Genomic DNA, 18614 nt, shown 5'->3' with positions numbered 1-18614 from the left:
ACTGGGTGGTGTTTCAGCCTGCTCCTCGTGGCTCGTGGGACGGTTCTGAAGATCTGTGACTTTGGAACAGCTTGTGACATTCAGACCTACATGACCAACAACAAAGGCAGTGCAGCCTGGATGGCCCCGGAGGTGTTTGAAGGTGAGACAAGGAGCGCTGCATGACCACTCATCATCGTCATCATTATTATCATTATTATAATTAGGTGTTTTTTGTGCTCCCATTAGACTTGAGGGTGGAGTGAAATGGTCTGTGAAACACTGGGGCTCAGGCAGGAAGCTGTACTTGTACACCAGTGTTTTTCAACCTTGGGGTCGGGACCCCGCGTGGGGTCGCCTGGAATTTCTAGTAATTGATAAAAAATGTCCAAAAAAATGAAAACTTACTAATAAAAATTTACATTATATAGCCTAAATGTCCTCTAAAATTAATGTTTATTTGCTACGTAGTATAGCAAACTATTACATGATCCAAAACAAATTAATTTTAGCCAAAAAAAAAAAAAGTCCAGGGTCACCTGAAATTTCTAATAATTGATAAAAAAAAAAAATTTTAAATTATAACTTACTCATAAAAATATGTATTATATAGCCTAAATGTCCTCTAAAATTAATGTTTATTTGCTACGTAGTATAGCAAACTATTACATGATCCAAAACAAATTAATTTTAGCCAAAAAAAAAAAAGTCCGGGGTCACCTGAAATTTCTAATAATTGATAAAAAAAAAAATTTAAAATTATAACTTATTCATAAAAATATGTATTATATAGCCTAAATGTCCTCTAAAATTAATGTTTATTTGCAACATAGTATAGCAAACTATTACATGATCAAAAATAAATTAATTTTAGCCAAAAGAAAATGTCTCCATTTTGTAACTCTGGGGTCACCTGAAATTTCTAATAATTGATAAAAAAAAAAAAATGTAATTAAAACTTACTCATAAAAATTTACATTTTATATTCTAAATGTCATCTAAAATTAATGTTTATTTGCAACATAATATAGCAAACTATTACATGATCAAAAACAAATTAATTTTAGCCAAAAAAAAGAAGTCTCTGTTTGGAATGTCTGGGGTCACCTGAAATTTGTGAGGTTAAAACGGGGTCATGGAACCACTGTTGTATGCCTTTCCTATTATTTGTGTTCACATCCTCTTTTTGTTTTTAATTCATTAGTATTTATTGGTTGTTTTTTTCCTTTTATGGCCTCTGTTTCCATGCCAAACCATTTTATTTGATTTCACAGAACTGATGGCCCTGTCACAGTGCATTCTTTGTGCAGCTTCATCCTTTTTCGGTTGCGAGTTTTCTATTAATTCTTTTTCATTTTATTTTTTTAAGCTCTCACAGCCTTTCATCATTCAGCATCCGGCAGATTTAGATGATTAAGAATGCTTTATTTTTTAAGTCTTTTTATTAGAATTTTTCAAGTACCACAGATAATACAGACAGAAACCAGCCAACCAACAGAAATACTACATGTCCACAGAGAGATGACATAAAATATGCACATTTTTGCTCTTAAAGATGAATTAAGAGAAGGTTTCTGTGTGGCTCTTCAGATTACACAGATCAGATTACTGTCTGCAGTTCATCTGGAAAGTATACACAGTTCTACCGTTTTTTCATTTTGTACATTATTCCATACATTATTGCATTATTCCAGAATCTTTTTTTTTTTTTTACCTCAAAATCATACACACAATACCTCATAACAACAAAATGAAAGAAGTTTGTTTGAAACGTTTAGATTTATTACAAATAAATATATAACATATACATAAGCATTCACAGTGTTTGGTCAGTATTTGCAGCAGTTCCAGCCTCAGGTCTGTTTGAGTACCATGGTGTTCATCATTATGAGGTTTCATGTGTAGGATTTTCAGGTAAAAAATGAACTGAATTATTTTGGCATAAGGCTGGAACACAAGAAAATCCAAAGTGCTGTGAGTACTTTCTGGATGCACTGTACTTCCAGTTGAATGTTTTGGTTTGCAGGTTGTTGTTTTATTGGTTTGTGACAGTGAAAGGATGACTGTCAGTGTGTGTTTAACAGGCTGGGATGTTGTGTTTCTCAGGGAGTAACTACAGTGAGAAGTGTGACGTGTTCAGCTGGGGCATCATCCTCTGGGAGGTTCTCACTCGGAAAAAGCCCTTTGATGAGATCGGCGGCTCTGCCTTCTGTATAATGTGGGCTGTTCACAGAGGTCAGTGTTTTCAGGACGAGGTCCATGTCAGCACAGTGAACACGGTCTGGATGGGCGGAGTGTCCGTCAGCCCTCTGAATACGGCTCAGGTCACTTTATTTATCATACCTGCTGGTAGAGTTGTTTGATGACAGCCTTCTGACATTTGTCCAAACATAATCATGAGCTCTGCCCAGGAACGGCCGAGGTTCTGTTTTCACCAGGGTTTGTCTGTTCGGTTGTCTGTCTGTTAGCAAGAGAACTCAAAAAGTTATGGAAGAATTTTGATGACATTTTCTGGAAATGTTGATACTGGCACAAGGAACAAATGATGACATTTTGGTAGTGATGGGGGGGGGGGGGGGGGGGCGTCATGAGTCGACTGTTGGAAGGATACAGTAAAAGTTCCACTAATTAGGACTATATTGTAGGACAGCGTATTAGGGCCTCATAAGAAAATAAAAACACGTGTCACTATGAGAATAAAGTCATAATATAATGAGAATAAAGTTGTAGTTTAAAAAACTCATTATTTAATGAGAATGAAGTCATACTTTTATGAGAATAAAGTCATAATATAATGAGAATAAAGTTGTAGTTTTAAAAAAACTTATTATTTAATGAGAATGAAGTCGTGCTTTTATGAGAATAAAGTCATAATATAATGAGAATAAAGTTGTAGTTTTAAAAAAACTCATTATTTAATGAGAATGAAGTTGTACTTTTATGAGAATAAAGTCATAATATAATGAGAATAAAGTTGTAGTTTAAAAAACTCATTATTTAATGAGAATGAAGTCGTACTTTTATGAGAACAAAGTCATAATATAATGAGAATAAAGTTGTAGTTTAAAAAAAACTCATTATTTAATGAGAGTGAAGTCATACTTTTATGAGAATAAAGTCATAATATAATGAGAATAAAGTTGTAGTTTTAAAAAAACTCATTATTTAATGAGAATGAAGTCGTACTTTTATGAGAATAAAGTCATAATATAATGAGAATAAAGTTGTAGTTTAAAAAACTCATTATTTAATGAGAATGAAGTCGTACTTTTATGAGAATAAAGTCATAATATAATGAGAATAAAGTTGTAGTTTTAAAAAAACTCATTATTTAATGAGAATGAAGTCGTACTTTTATGAGAATAAAGTCATAATATAATGAGAATAAAGTTGTAGTTTAAAAAACTCATTATTTAATGAGAATGAAGTCGTACTTTTATGAGAATAAAGTCATAATATAATGAGAATAAAGTTGTAGTTTTAAAAAAACTCATTATTTAATGAGAATGAAGTCGTACTTTTATGAGAATAAAGTCATAATATAATGAGAATAAAGTTGTAGTTTAAAAAACTCATTAATGAGAATGAAGTCGTACTTTTGTGAGAATAAAGTCATAATATAATGAGAATAAAGTTGTAGTTTAAAAAACTCATTATTTAATGAGAATGAAGTCATACTTTTATGAGAATAAAGTCATAATATAATGAGAATAAAGTTGTAGTTTTAAAAAAACTCATTATTTAATGAGAATGAAGTCGTACTTTTATGAGAATAAAGTCATAATATAATGAGAATAAAGTTGTAGTTTAAAAAACTCATTATTTAATGAGAATGAAGTCGTACTTTTATGAGAATAAAGTCATAATATAATGAGAATAAAGTTGTAGTTTTAAAAAAACTCATTATTTAATGAGAATGAAGTCGTACTTTTATGAGAATAAAGTCATAATATAATGAGAATAAAGTTGTAGTTTAAAAAACTCATTATTTAATGAGAATGAAGTCGTACTTTTATGAGAATAAAGTCATAATATAATGAGAATAAAGTTGTAGTTTTAAAAAACTCATTATTTAATGAGAATGAAGTCGTACTTTTATGAGAATAAAGTCATAATATAATGAGAATAAAGTTGTAGTTTAAAAAACTCATTAATGAGAATGAAGTCGTACTTTTGTGAGAATAAAGTCATAATATAATGAGAATAAAGTTGTAGTTTTAAAAAAACTTATTATTTAATGAGAATGAAGTCGTACTTTTATGAGAATAAAGTCATAATATAATGAGAATAAAGTTGTAGTTTTAAAAAAACTCATTATTTAATGAGAATGAAGTCGTACTTTTATGAGAATAAAGTCATAATATAATGAGAATAAAGTTGTAGTTTAAAAAACTCATTATTTAATGAGAATGAAGTCATACTTTTATGAGAATAAAGTCATAATATAATGAGAATAAAGTTGTAGTTTAAAAAAAACTCATTATTTAATGAGAATGAAGTCGTACTTTTATGAGAATAAAGTCATAATATAATGAGAATAAAGTTGTAGTTTTAAAAAAACTCATTATTTAATGAGAATGAAGTCGTACTTTTATGAGAATAAAGTCATAATATAATGAGAATAAAGTTGTAGTTTAAAAAACTCATTATTTAATGAGAATGAAATCGTACTTTTATGAGAATAAAGTCATAATATAATGAGAATAAAGTTGTAGTTTTAAAAAAAAACTCATTATTTAATGAGAATGAAGTCGTACTTTTATGAGAATAAAGTCATAATATAATGAGAATAAAGTTGTAGTTTAAAAAACTCATTATTTAATGAGAATGAAGTCGTACTTTTATGAGAATAAAGTCATAATATAATGAGAATAAAGTTGTAGTTTTAAAAAAACTCATTATTTAATGAGAATGAAGTCGTACTTTTATGAGAATAAAGTCATAATATAATGAGAATAAAGTTGTAGTTTAAAAAACTCATTAATGAGAATGAAGTTGTACTTTTGTGAGAATAAAGTCATAATATAATGAGAATAAAGTTGTAGTTTTAAAAAAACTTATTATTTAATGAGAATGAAGTCGTACTTTTATGAGAATAAAGTCATAATATAATGAGAATAAAGTTGTAGTTTAAAAAACTCATTATTTAATGAGAATGAAGTCATACTTTTATGAGAATAAAGTCATAATATAATGAGAATAAAGTTGTAGTTTTAAAAAAACTCATTATTTAATGAGAATGAAGTCGTACTTTTATGAAAATAAAGTCATAATATAATGAGAATAAAGTTGTAGTTTAAAAAACTCATTTAATGAGAATGAAGTCGTACTTTTATGAGAATAAAGTCATAATATAATGAGAATGAAGTTGTAGTTTTAAAAAAACTCATTATTTAATGAGAATGAAGTCGTACTTTTATGAGAATAGTCATAATATAATGAGAATAAAGTTGTAGTTTAAAAAACTCATTATTTAATGAGAATGAAGTCATACTTTTATGAGAATAAAGTCATAATATAATGAGAATAAAGTTGTAGTTTTAAAAAAAACTCATTATTTAATGAGAATGAAGTCGTACTTTTATGAGAATAAAGTCATAATATAATGAGAATAAAGGTGTAGTTTAAAAAACTCATTATTTAATGAGAATGAAGTCGTACTTTTATGAGAATAAAGTCATAATATAATGAGAATAAAGTTGTAGTTTTAAAAAAACTCATTATTTAATGAGAATGAAGTCGTACTTTTATGAGAATAGTCATAATATAATGAGAATAAAGTTGTAGTTTAAAAAACTCATTATTTAATGAGAATGAAGTCATACTTTTATGAGAATAAAGTCATAATATAATGAGAATAAAGTTGTAGTTTTAAAAAAAAAACTCATTATTTAATGAGAATGAAGTCGTACTTTTATGAGAATAAAGTCATAATATAATGAGAATAAAGTTGTAGTTTAAAAAACTCATTAATGAGAATGAAGTCGTACTTTTATGAGAATAAAGTCATAATATAATGAGAATAAAGTTGTAGTTTAAAAAACTCATTAATGAGAATGAAGTCGTACTTTTATGAGAATAAAGTCATAATATAATGAGAATAAAGTTGTAGTTTTAAAAAAACTTATTATTTAATGAGAATGAAGTCGTACTTTTATGAGAATAAAGTCATAATATAATGAGAATAAAGTTGTAGTTTAAAAAACTCATTATTTAATGAGAATGAAGTCATACTTTTATGAGAATAAAGTCATAATATAATGAGAATAAAGTTGTAGTTTTAAAAAAACTCATTATTTAATGAGAATGAAGTCGTACTTTTATGAGAATAAAGTCATACTATTTTGAAAAGTCAACAGTTTATGGTTTTACAGCGAATGCAACAAGCGAAGCAGCCACTTTCACTTCTGTCGGACTCCAGACCTGGGAGGAGAATCCTCTCAGTTTCTGGAGAAACAACAAACACTGTCTCTCTGGTGTAACCACCGAAAGTCCTGCAGCTGACCACTTCGTCAGTTTGTCCTCCACAAAAGAGGAAATTTGCTCTAAATCATTTCAGTTCTTATGACAAAACAAACCCAAACGTGTGCAAACTGGCTTCAGAGTCCTCAGACTAATGCTAATGTGTTGATGGTGGGCGGGGCTAATAGGCTCAATATTTGGTCTTTCTGCGTAAACCCCAAATGAAAGTAGAACTTCACAAAATGTTCCAAGTGCTCCATTATTCAATGAGTGGGTACGACTTTCTTCTCATTACATTATGACTTTCTTCCCATTACATTATGACTTTCTTCTCATTACATTATGACTTTCTTCTCATTACATTATGACTTTCTTCTCATTACATTATGACTTTCTTCCCATTACATTATGACTTTCTTCTCATTACATTATGACTTTCTTCCCATTACATTATGACTTTCTTCTCATTACATTATGACTTTCTTCTCATTACATTATGACTTTCTTCTCATTACATTATGACTTTCTTCCCATTACATTATGACTTTCTTCTCATTACATTATGACTTTCTTCTCATTACATTATGACTTTCTTCCCATTACATTATGACTTTCTTCTCATTACATTATGACTTTCTTCTCATTACATTATGACTTTCTTCCCATTACATTATGACTTTCTTCTCATTACATTATGACTTTCTTCTCATTACATTATGACTTTCTTCCCATTACATTATGACTTTCTTCTCATTACATTATGACTTTCTTCTCATTACATTATGACTTTCTTCTCATTACATTATGACTTTCTTCTCATTACATTATGACTTTCTTCCCATTACATTATGACTTTCTTCTCATTACATTATGACTTTCTTCTCATTACATTATGACTTTCTTCTCATAGTGACCGGTGTTTTTATTTTCTTATGTGGCCCTAATACGCCGTTGTAATATTGACTCTATATCAGACTTCTTTATCGTTTGTTTCCGTCCCATATTTTCCTCAGGTTCTGTGACTCCCCATCAGATCCAGACAGGGTGTGAACTCCTAAACCAGTTCATGTTTTTACTCGTGGGCTTCAGTTGGATCCACTGGGACTCAGACCTGCTACTAAAACTTAAAGACAGAGCTGTAGTTTACTGCAGGTTGAACTTGGGGGAATAAAAGTTGTCCTTGGGTCAGTTTGTCTGAAACACATGAGTGTTTTCTGTGCAGGGACCCGGCCGCCCCTGATCAAAGACCTCCCCGAGCCCATCGAGACCCTGATGACCCGGTGCTGGGACAAAGAGCCCAGTCAGAGGCCGTCCATGGAGGAGGTCAGGAACACCATGAATGACCTCATGAAGGTATGTCGTCCTTGTCGAACCGAACGTTATATGAGTTAGTTTTGTCCTGGGCCCTGAAATCTGGACCGTCCTGTAAGTGGGACAAGATGTCACATGACTTAAGAACATATAAATGTGCATAATAGTCCCACAAATAACCTCCTTTACCAACATAAGGTTGTGCACGTATGTTGTAAAATGCAGAGAAATATATGAAATACTACCTGGAGTCTTTTTTTCTTACAAATTATTTCAGTTTTTTCATAATGGGGATATTTTTTTTCTACATTCTGTTGAGTTAATACATAACACTTGTTAAACGTATAGATCAGGACTGTCAAACTCATTTTAGTTCAACGGCCACATTCAGCCCAATTTAAGCTCCAGTGGGTCACACCAGTAAAATAATAGCATAAATAATGGAAACTCCAAATATTTGTTGGTTTTGGTGCAAAAAAATAACATTCAGTTATGAAAATATTTGCATTTACAGACTGTCAGTCTATGAAAGAAGAAAAATTTCTTAAGAAAAGTGCAGTTTGAACAATATTATGCCAGAGCTTTTCATTGACACATGTACATTCCAGATCAGATCTACAAAGATGCAAACTGTTTAATAACAGGCAGAGTGTTGTTAAAACTGCACTTAATTTTCTTTTAACATTTCAGGTTTTTCCTAATTGTTCAGGTCATTTACATTTTATTGTTAAAGGTGCAGGAGACTTTCATGACCAATTTTTCATCAGATCTGTCCATCGTCCGTCCTGTCCTCAGTTTCATGAACCTGTCTGTCATTCCTCAGCTGAATCTCTTTCATTCCGCTGAACAGTTTCTCAGTGCCATCCACCACAAACAAACCATGTGTTTATATTCTGAGTCAGGGGGGAACTTAGGCATCTTTGGAATTTTGTCGCGACGTGCATTGTGGGAAACAGAGGTTCGTGCAGCCGCCTGACAGCAGCAGCTGCTACAGGACACGACGTGGAAACGGCAGGAGCTCCCTTCCCTCTATGCATATTCCTCCAGCTGTTTCCGCGTTTCAGCCGTTTCCACATCGTGTTTGTTTTATCCATATAATATCATATGGTTGCTAGGGATGGGAATCGAGAACCAGTTCTTTTTGAGAACCGGATCCCAGTAGCTCGATTCCTTGGAATCATTTGCCTGCTTAACGATTCTATTTATCGATTCTGCCTTCGTTGCACATGTGTGATGACGTCACACGTACGCTGCATTGTTTTGGTCAGAACAAAGATAACATGGAGTTGAGGCACAAACGGTCTAAACAGACCACACCAGGTCTAAACAGACCACACCAGGTCCAAACAGACCACACCAGGTCTAAACAGACCACACCAGGTCCAAACAGACCACACCAGGTCTAAACAGACCACACCGGGTCCAAACAGACCACACCGGGTCCAAACAGACCACACCGGGTCCAAACAGACCACACCGGGTCCAAACAGACCACACCGGGTCTAAACAGACCACACCGGGTCCAAACAGACCACACCGGGTCTAAACAGACCACACCGGGTCCAAACAGACCACACCGGGTCTAAACAGACCACACCGGGTCTAAACAGACCACACCGGGTCCAAACAGACCACACCAGGTTCTAACAGACCACACCGGGTCCAAACAGACCACACCGGGTCCAAACAGACCACACCGGGTCTAAACAGACCACACCGGGTCCAAACAGACCACACCGGGTCTAAACAGACCACACCGGGTCCAAACAGACCACACCAGGTTCTAACAGACCACACCAGGTCTAAACAGACCACACCAGGTCCAAACAGACCACACCAGGTCTAAACAGACCACACCGGGTCCAAACAGACCACACCAGGTTCTAACAGACCACACCAGGTCTAAACAGACCACACCAGGTCTAAACAGACCACACCAGGTCCAAACAGACCACACCGGGTCCAAACAGACCACACCAGGTTCTAACAGACCACACCAGGTCTAAACAGACCACACCGGGTCCAAACAGACCACACCGGGTCTAAACAGACCACACCGGGTCCAAACAGACCACACCGGGTCTAAACAGACCACACCGGGTCCAAACAGACCACACCGGGTCCAAACAGACCACACCAGGTCCACACAGACCACACCAGGTCCAGTTGAATTCTGTCAAAGCTTCCATTTCTTCTAAAGGTGGAATCCCTCCAGTCTGTTCAAACATTTGTCCACATGTGATTCATTCACAGGAATGTCACATATTTGATTTTCTACTTAGTGATGCTTGTGAATGTAGCGGCAGAGTGAACGCTGGGCCCAGTTCTGGTTCCGGTGCGGGCACAAACGTGGTACCCCCTCAAATACAAGTTTGTGAAGGTAGGGGAAAGGAAATGAGGTGCACAACAACAGGAGACGAGCAGAGTCGAACCGGTTCCACGTAGTGCACATGCGGCAATAGAGGAATTAGTAAAGAGTCTTAAATTTCACTTTCAGTGTACGCCCCCCCCCCCCCCCCCAAAACTGGGCCCAGCGTCATCTGTTCTTATTATTTGTACAAACTGTATATGTGATATTTTCTGTGCAATGATGGAAATAAAAAGACATATAATAAATATAATAAAAGACAGTTAATGCAAACACACCCGTTGGTACTCTTTTATTCCCTCACCCAATGAGAATCGATAAGGAATCGGATCAATAAGCAAAATCGATAATGGAATCAGAATTGTTAAATTCTTATCGATTCCCATCCCTAATGGTTGCGCTGCTGCTTCCTCTGCAGGCGGCTGCACAAACGCAAACGTCCGTTTCCCACAATGCACGTCACAACAAAATTCCTCAGATGCCCGAGTTCCCTCCCAGCTCAGTTTGTAAACAAAGGCTTTTGTTTGTGGTGGATGGAACTAAGAAACTGTTCACTGTAATGCAAGAGATTCATCTGAGTAATGACAGACAGACGAACAGATTCATGATACTGAGGATAGGACTGAGGTTTGACACATTTGATGAAAAAGTGGTCACAAAAGTCTCCTGCCTCTTTAAAGGATAGTTTGACAAGGCAGACGGCCATCGTCCTCAGTCTGGCTCTGCTCCAGGTTTCTGCTGTTACAGGTACTTTTTCCTTCCACTGTCTCCACTCACTAGTGTTTGCTCCTGGAGGATTCTGTTGGGTTTCCATAAATTGGCTTCAGAGTCTGGTTTCGACTGGCTCTATATGTAAAGTGTCATGAGAGGACTTTTGTTAAGATTTGGTGCGATATAAATACAATTTGATTTGATTTATTACTGTAAGTATTTTTATAATTTAATGTTATTTTTTTCGCTAAAAGAGTTGTCATTATTTATAAGCATAGTGTAGTTCTATTTCTTTCACATTAAACCAAGGAGAAAATTTGGAGTCATTATTATGTTATTATTTACTTAAGATGACATTGGTCTGTATGTGGAACCTGAACTAAAATGATGTTCGACACCCCTGATATATATATGATGTACCAATAAATAATCCTATCAATAGCCTCATAGCATGATTGCGTACTGCATACATATTCATATTTTTTTCAGGTCATAGCCAAAGGTGCAAAATGAAGCAGCAGTGTTACACCAAGTTTCCACTACGTGGAACCGACTCGACTCGACTCAACTCAACATTCCCTCAGACTGTTTCCATTCCAGGATACTACTGACTTTACAGTACCTGGTCGTCATAGCAATGCAGCACGTTATTTCTGTGTTGTCTGCTCAGAGAGTTGCTGATAAACTCGCTCGTTGCGTGTTGTCTCGTCTGAATTTTTACGTCGGCCACCAACAACTGAATGTCCTGGACCGACCCTGGTGTAGTTTTGGGCTGTTCTCATGTGGATTAATGTACCCACAGATTTACTGTCCACTAACGCATCTGTTTTTTGTAAAAGGGCGGGTCACAGAGAAAGCTGTCTGACCAATCAGTGGTCTGCAGTGTTAGACGTCACGGTTTAGTATCGCATGGAACCTCGGTGGAGGTGAAACCAAAAAACTAGAACCAGGTACCAGATTCCAGGTCCTTTTTCGTAATGGAAACGCAAAAAGGCCGAGTCGAGTCGAGTCGAGCTGGTACCATGTAGTGGAAACGTGGCATTGGGAGAGAAAAGTTACACAGATATCAAAATTTGGCCAAAAATCTGACCTAGTTACTTGTGCTATGAGGTTAATGATATGTTTGTTGATGAATTCTGATCAGCTGTCTCTGTCTGCGACTCTTTTCTGTTGCGTTTGGACTGTCCAGTACTTCCCAGGTTCTGATGAACCCCTGAAACTCTCCAACCAGTCGTCCGCCAACAGAAGCGGCTCTTCATCAGCCACCAGCACAGGTAACTTCAAGCTCTACCGGTGACACGTCGTCGTCTTGAATGGGTGTGGTGTTACAGCCAGAGGAGGAGTGTTTGTCCTGAACCAGCGTTTTCCGTCCACAGGTTCATACGCTGACGGAACCATCAACAGTAACAGGAGTGACGATAACGGGGAACCCAGAAGCGCAACGGGCAGAGAAGAAACCCTGAAGAGCTTCGACGCCAAGTTCCCACTGCAGTTCAAACCCTCCAAGGTAAAGGCAGACACTGTGGAGGTGTTAATGTGGGCTTTTGAACGGCTCTGTTGCCCCTGTAACCCCTGAGACGTTATTTCAGTCAAACAGGCTGCTTGGAATTCACAGCTGTAGAAGGGTCATAAAATGTGCTTGTGTTAAAACAGGGTGGAAGAACAGAAAAAGACAAAGAGAGGAATGGAAGTTTGACAGGTTTTTACTAAATAAGGTGCTCAGAATGTAGAATAATAAGAGATTTAGGATGTCAGACATGAACTGTGACCTGGAACACACTGAAGGACTTGAATATGGGCTCAGTAGTTTAAGTTTTGGAGCTTTTTTTCTAAATCAGTCCAGCTGCTTTTTGACACCTGGTTGAACTCCAAAAATCAGTTACACCGTCAAAACTCCATAAAAATAAAGGAAAATCACAACAATACTGTAAACAACAGTAAAAACAAAGAAACTACAAGGAAAACTGTGTAAAAAAAGCCCAAATCGTCTCTTTTCATAGCGGGTCAGTCTCTGTGTTTTGCCTCATTACACAGGCAGCAGGGGCTGAACTGAGCATGCTCAGATGTTTATGGAAAGTGCAAAGTCTGTTCTATCAGCCCATTTTAAAAGTTCTTCTATTGAGCGGACAGTCGAATCTTTATGAATATCAAAAATAAATCATGCATTCAGAACGCTCACCACAGATACGTCAGGGGTTAAAGGGTTAAACCTACCACAGTTACACGACAAAAAGAGAAATTCTGCAGGTTGTGTTGTTGTGTCACTGGTGTTGTCATACGTTATTTCAGATCCAAATCAATAAACAAACTATCTGATCTATCAGAAGTTTTCGGAGGCGCACCCACTACCCCCATGGGGGTCCGGTGGTTTATGATGGAGCTGTGCAGCTTTAGTGTCTTGTTTAAAAAATGACTGAAGGTCTGGCCGATTCACTGAAGGGCTACTGCGCTGAAATGAGGTGATAATATCCTCCTGAGACCCAATAAGTTCAAAATTTAGCTTTTTTTTTCTTTTTGTTATCAAACTTTTTCTTAGAAGAAAAGTGGGTTATACATGTTGTTCTTCAGTACATGTCAGTGAGTCATAACAAAGTAGATAATGGAAAAAAAGGAGATAAATAGTGAAAGTAAAATAAACAAATTAATTTAAAAAGAAAAGAAAGGGAAAAAATACATATATACACACATACATAAACACATATATATATATATATACACATATACCCATCACAATATTACAATACAGTTTCTGAACTGGTAGGCAACTTAAGAATCCAAAAAATAAAAAATGAAAATGCTGACTAGAAAAAAATGTAGCTTTTTGCATTAAATAATTGCCTTGTTTGGAAATGGCATGATGAGACAGTTTGGTCAGACACATTTTTTTTTTTTTATTGAATGTTGCAGTTGAATGCAGTTGACAGTGTTTTTGTTTTTTAAGTAAAGCTGTGAAACTCTTCCACTACTACGTCCACTACACAGGACAAAAATGCACTGTTGGGTTTCAGGAGGATGTACTTTTGGAATGTAAATTTCGTATGTAGAATGACTAGGGGTGTTAGAAAATATCAGATCTGCAATATATCACGATATTTCATTTCACAATACTGTATCAATATTAAAAAGTACTGTATTGATATTTTTAGGCATTTATTCAAATGCAGATATGGTGGAGGTTCATTTTTGGGTTTTCTTTATTGTTTCTGTCTTATTTATTATTATTTCATTCTGTTTTATTAAATAATGGTTATTTGAAGCATGCTAAAAGCACTTTTTTCTGTCTGAGAGGCAGATGGGAGTTCCTTTGGAAACTAGGAGCATTAGAAAAATGTTGTGATTTAGCATTAGATACTGTCCTGTAATAAAATAAGTTTAGTATTTGTACATATTTCTGGTGTAATTCAATCCTTCCAGGAAATAATCTTAAAAAGAAAAAAAAATGGCCTTTTTAACAGTATCATGATATATCGTGATATATTGCATCATGATCCTAGTTTTATGATTTGTATCATATCACCAGATTCTTGCCGATACGCAGCCCTAAGAATGATCCCATATGACTCACAGACTCTATAAATTCGTTATGTTTCATTTAATCCATGTAACAGCTCAGACACACGTTTTAGCATTTATGGAATTAATCAAACAATTCTGATGTTACAAAACTTAACCAGCGAAACCAAAGAACCTGTGGTTTGCTTGGAGGTTAATATGTCCGGCTTCAGTTTGAGTTCTTAGACATCTCTGGACCTCTTTGTTTTGTCCTGTCTCCTGTCAGACGTCCACACTGCGAACCGGCCTGTCCAGAGTGTCCAGCGTGGACAGTCAGCAGGGACGATCCCAAAGCCCCACCCACTGCACCAGCCCGGCAGCCACGTCCAGCCAATCAGAGCTGAGGATGTCGTTCAGTCCCACAGGTAGAGGATCGAGCATCTATTCTGACCTCTGCCAAGGAACGGCGGAGGTGGTGTTTTCATCAGGGTTTGTTTGTTTGTCTGTCTGTCTGTTAGCAAGACAACTCAAAAAGTTCTGGACGGATTTGGATGAAGTTTTCAGGAAATGTTGATACTGGCACAAGGAACAAACGATTACATTTTAGTGGTTGAGACTGATCTGCCTTAGTGGAGGTCTGCACTGTCTGAGTGCTTTTCTAGTTATTATTATTATTATTATTATTATGTTTTTTCAATACTCTTTTTCTTTTTTAGTTATTGTTTTGCTATTTTCTTGTGGTGTTTCTTGTGTGTATATTTAGTGTTGTGTTGTTTTCGGAACCTCAATTTCCTGAGGGTCCTGCCTAAAGGATCAACAAAGTTCTATCTAATCTAATCTAATCTGAAGAAAAAATTAATAGAATAGAATAGAATAGAATAGAATAGAATGCCTTTATTGTCATTATACGTATGTACAATGAAATGAAAACAGACTAACCAGCCAATACTATAAGTTGTTGGTGTTTGTTTTGTGGTTGTGCTGTTGTGTCATGGTTTCACCTTCACAGTGGAAGCACAGATGAGGGAATTGTTTCCACAAAAGGAATAAACATATGGAAACAATTTGGAACAGAAGCTTAGCTCAGCCTGTAAACTATGTTGTACTGTACACCTGACACCACTAGAGGGTGTCAGAGTGTAGTCCACCAGTGTTTGTTCTCTGTGTCTGGTTTTGTGGATCCAGCAGCTTTGTTACACTGAGGACAACATGTAACATGAGGTTTTTACTAAAAATAACAAAACTGTATCACTGATTGTTATCATACGGTGATCCTCTGTTTGTGTGTGTGTGTGTGTGTGTGTGTGTGTGTGTGTGTTCAGCTACCAACGGTTTAGATGGCACCATCCCCATGGAATGTCTGACACTGGATCACCAGTTACAGGTATGTGGACATTCAAAATTGCATATGTATGAAACAAACAAACAAAGAAACAAAAAATAGATATATCAGCTCACATGTGTTCACAGCTCTTCTGTGTGTCTGTGTTCATATTAAATCAGTCTCAGTGAATCCAAAGGAACTTTGTGTTGGTAAATGACAGTTGTTCAAATGGACAGGATTTCAGTTCTGTTCAACATGTTGATGCTCATATGAACTATGTTTTCAGCTCCAAAATGAACCATTTCAGCACAATTAATGCTATATTTTCATGTCACAAATGGACAAGTTCTATTTGAACTGAACTGAGCTGAAAAACAAATCTTCTCTTCTTTTGGATTCCCCAGTTTTTCTTCCCAGATTCTCTCCTCCATATCACATGTTTTATTTGTACAGGTTCAATCTGGAGTATGGTGCTGATCCATCCTGCTTCTGTTCCACCAATACATACATGAAGAATGGCACACAGCACTGTTTACATCAACACTTTTACAATAAGAAGCATTTTTAGACACAAAGAACAATTCTATATTGTTCTTTCCTCTTTAGTCTGATGCTAAACTATCCAATAAATAATAGTGCTCCTAGTTTTTGCACAGGGATCATTAGTGTAAACGCTGACATGGCTGCAGAGCATCAGTATGATGGGATCCACAACAACCATGTCACATCCGTCCACTGACACATTTAGTGTTTTTGTGTCAGCTGGGATTGTTTTACATCCACAATACCAACATTTATGAAGAAGAGCACAATTATCAATAGGAAGTCTAGAAGTTTATTCCTAATAAAGTACTGGGACTGACCAGAGCATCATGGGTAATGTCACGTCCGTCCACCAGCAAAAGTTTTCACTTCCATTTGCTATTAAAATCCAATATTTATGAAAATAGAGCTTCCACTGTCAGAGAATATCAGTAGTCTGTGCACAAATGGATTAGCATTATTTACACACACTTCTATGACTTTAGGACAACTGTTTTTTTTTTTTTTTTGACAAAAATGGACACTCATTTGACCCCCTAAGGAAATTTTAACCGATATATATATCTGTCTAATATCATACCGTTACAGTGTTTACATTATTATTGACCAACTTTTTGTGAGCTACAGCCATCGGTTAACTCTAATCTGACAGCTTCCAGGGAGACGTCTTTAAAGTGGTTCTTGGTTCTTTTCTAATGCATCTCTTTGTGTCATAATATGCCATAAGCCTCCTTACATCATCGTGTTTAGTCGGTGTTGACAATAATTTTCCCATTGTAAGAGTATCTAATCAAACTGACATGGAGGCCACTGTTGTCATTGGTGTTGAATATTTATTTTGTGCTTTCAGCCTCTGCGTCCTCGTCCAAACTCTAAAGAGTCCATGGCTGTGTTTGAGCAGCACATCAGGATGGTTCAGGAATACCTCAGAGTCCAGTCGGAGATCGCACACTTTGTTCGGAGAAAGTAAGTCAAGTACCTTTTATTTGTTGTTGTGAGTTGGTGCGTCGTGCCGTGACTGTGGCGACGGCTCCGTGTGTTCAGGCAGGAGCTGATGTCGGAGCTGGAGCAGGACCAGAGGGAGCAGCAGACTTCATCTCGACTCATTCAGGAGCACGGCAAGCTGCTGGAGGACAACAGCAGCCTGTCTGCGTATTACCAGAACCTGAGGGGCACGCTGAGGCTCATCCAGAGTCAGAACCAGCACCACAGCTAGGACCGGACTCACATCTAGTCTGAGAGATCACTGCATGAACTGACCGTGAAGAGACTGTAAGACTCCCAACAAAACATTAACAAAATAGGACCTAAGGGCAACAATACAATCTAATCCTTTTTGGGGATTACAGGCAGATTATGAAATGTAATTTTCCTCACTTGTGTGTAATATAATGCTACTGTAGTCCATGTGCGCCATTCACTATAGTCGAACGGCCCATAATCTATTATGAAAACGCATCCCAGGATGGAAAACACTGATGGAAACACTGCTCTGCCTTGTGCTTTTAAAGGTCCAGTGTGTAAGATTTAGGTGGATTTTGGAGAGTCTAACTGCAGAAATGGGATGCAACATATAATTATATCCTATAATGATGAGTATAATAATTATAGGATGTAACGATAATCATTATGGGGTCATTCCATGGCAATTCAACCAATGGTCCCCTCATGTCCCCCCTCAGAAAATTCTGAAAAACATCACACTTGTTCACCTACCGGATAAATGAACACATCCAAAATTTTAATGGCATATCTGTAATAGTTTAGCAGATACAGCCCTTTGAAAATTAATGTGTTTTTTCTTTTTAAGAAACAGAATGTTTATGATGCTGTCCAGCCTAATTTTGGGAATTCTATTCATAATCCTGAACAAACTTATTCATGATGGAGGAAAAAAGTGTTGTTGGATTGATCTGAAAGGAGGAATGTCACAGAAAGACATGATCAAGACAAACAGGCTGCCTGAAAACTGGGGATTCTGGGAAATCTGAGCTCCATTTCTGTCTTTGACCCTGGTCAAACTGGGTCAGCTGACCAGCTCCATCCACTTTCCCAGAAGTCTCTCCTCCAGGCTTCAACCTGAGCCAGTTGTGGTAAATGTGTCCTTCTTCTATCTGAGCCATCCTGCAGTTCCACAGCCTAGTTCAAATATCTGCAGTATTATCAGAACTGGTGCAATAATCAATGCCATTCTACTGTTCAAATGACATTTACACCTACGTTTGGATACAACTGCAAGAAAATAGAGTCATGCAGTCCAAAAATATTACAAACAGAACCAGTTCTGTCCCAAAGCTCCAATTCTGTGCCCAACATCTGTAAACATATATGAAGACATGGTCCAAATGTCCAAATGTTCCTGAACTGTCCACATGGTCATGTGGGTGCTCAAATAAAGAGGATTTTTGCGACAAATGTAAATGG

General features: G+C 36.3%; 1 protein-coding gene across 1 annotated transcript in view; it reads left to right on the top strand.

Annotated features, from left to right (window-relative positions):
* LOC115414233 (mitogen-activated protein kinase kinase kinase 7-like) overlaps positions 1-17657 on the top strand; it is a 36589-nt gene extending 18932 nt beyond the window's left edge. Inside the window, exons 7-15 of the mRNA XM_030127475.1 lie at positions 18-142; positions 2086-2214; positions 7664-7794; positions 12021-12105; positions 12208-12338; positions 14610-14748; positions 15646-15707; positions 17041-17156; positions 17235-17657. Of these exons, the coding sequence (XP_029983335.1) occupies positions 18-142; positions 2086-2214; positions 7664-7794; positions 12021-12105; positions 12208-12338; positions 14610-14748; positions 15646-15707; positions 17041-17156; positions 17235-17406 (1090 nt within the window). The 3' untranslated portion in view covers positions 17407-17657. The remainder of the gene's footprint in view (positions 1-17; positions 143-2085; positions 2215-7663; positions 7795-12020; positions 12106-12207; positions 12339-14609; positions 14749-15645; positions 15708-17040; positions 17157-17234) is intronic.
* Positions 17658-18614: the final 957 nt, after the last annotated feature.

The sequence above is a fragment of the Sphaeramia orbicularis genome, chromosome 22, assembly GCF_902148855.1.
Source record: "Sphaeramia orbicularis chromosome 22, fSphaOr1.1, whole genome shotgun sequence".
In the NCBI taxonomy this organism is placed as follows: Eukaryota; Metazoa; Chordata; class Actinopteri; order Kurtiformes; family Apogonidae; genus Sphaeramia; species Sphaeramia orbicularis.
Note: the sequence above shows the minus strand (reverse complement) of the source record. Positions and strands in the feature narration are given on the sequence as shown.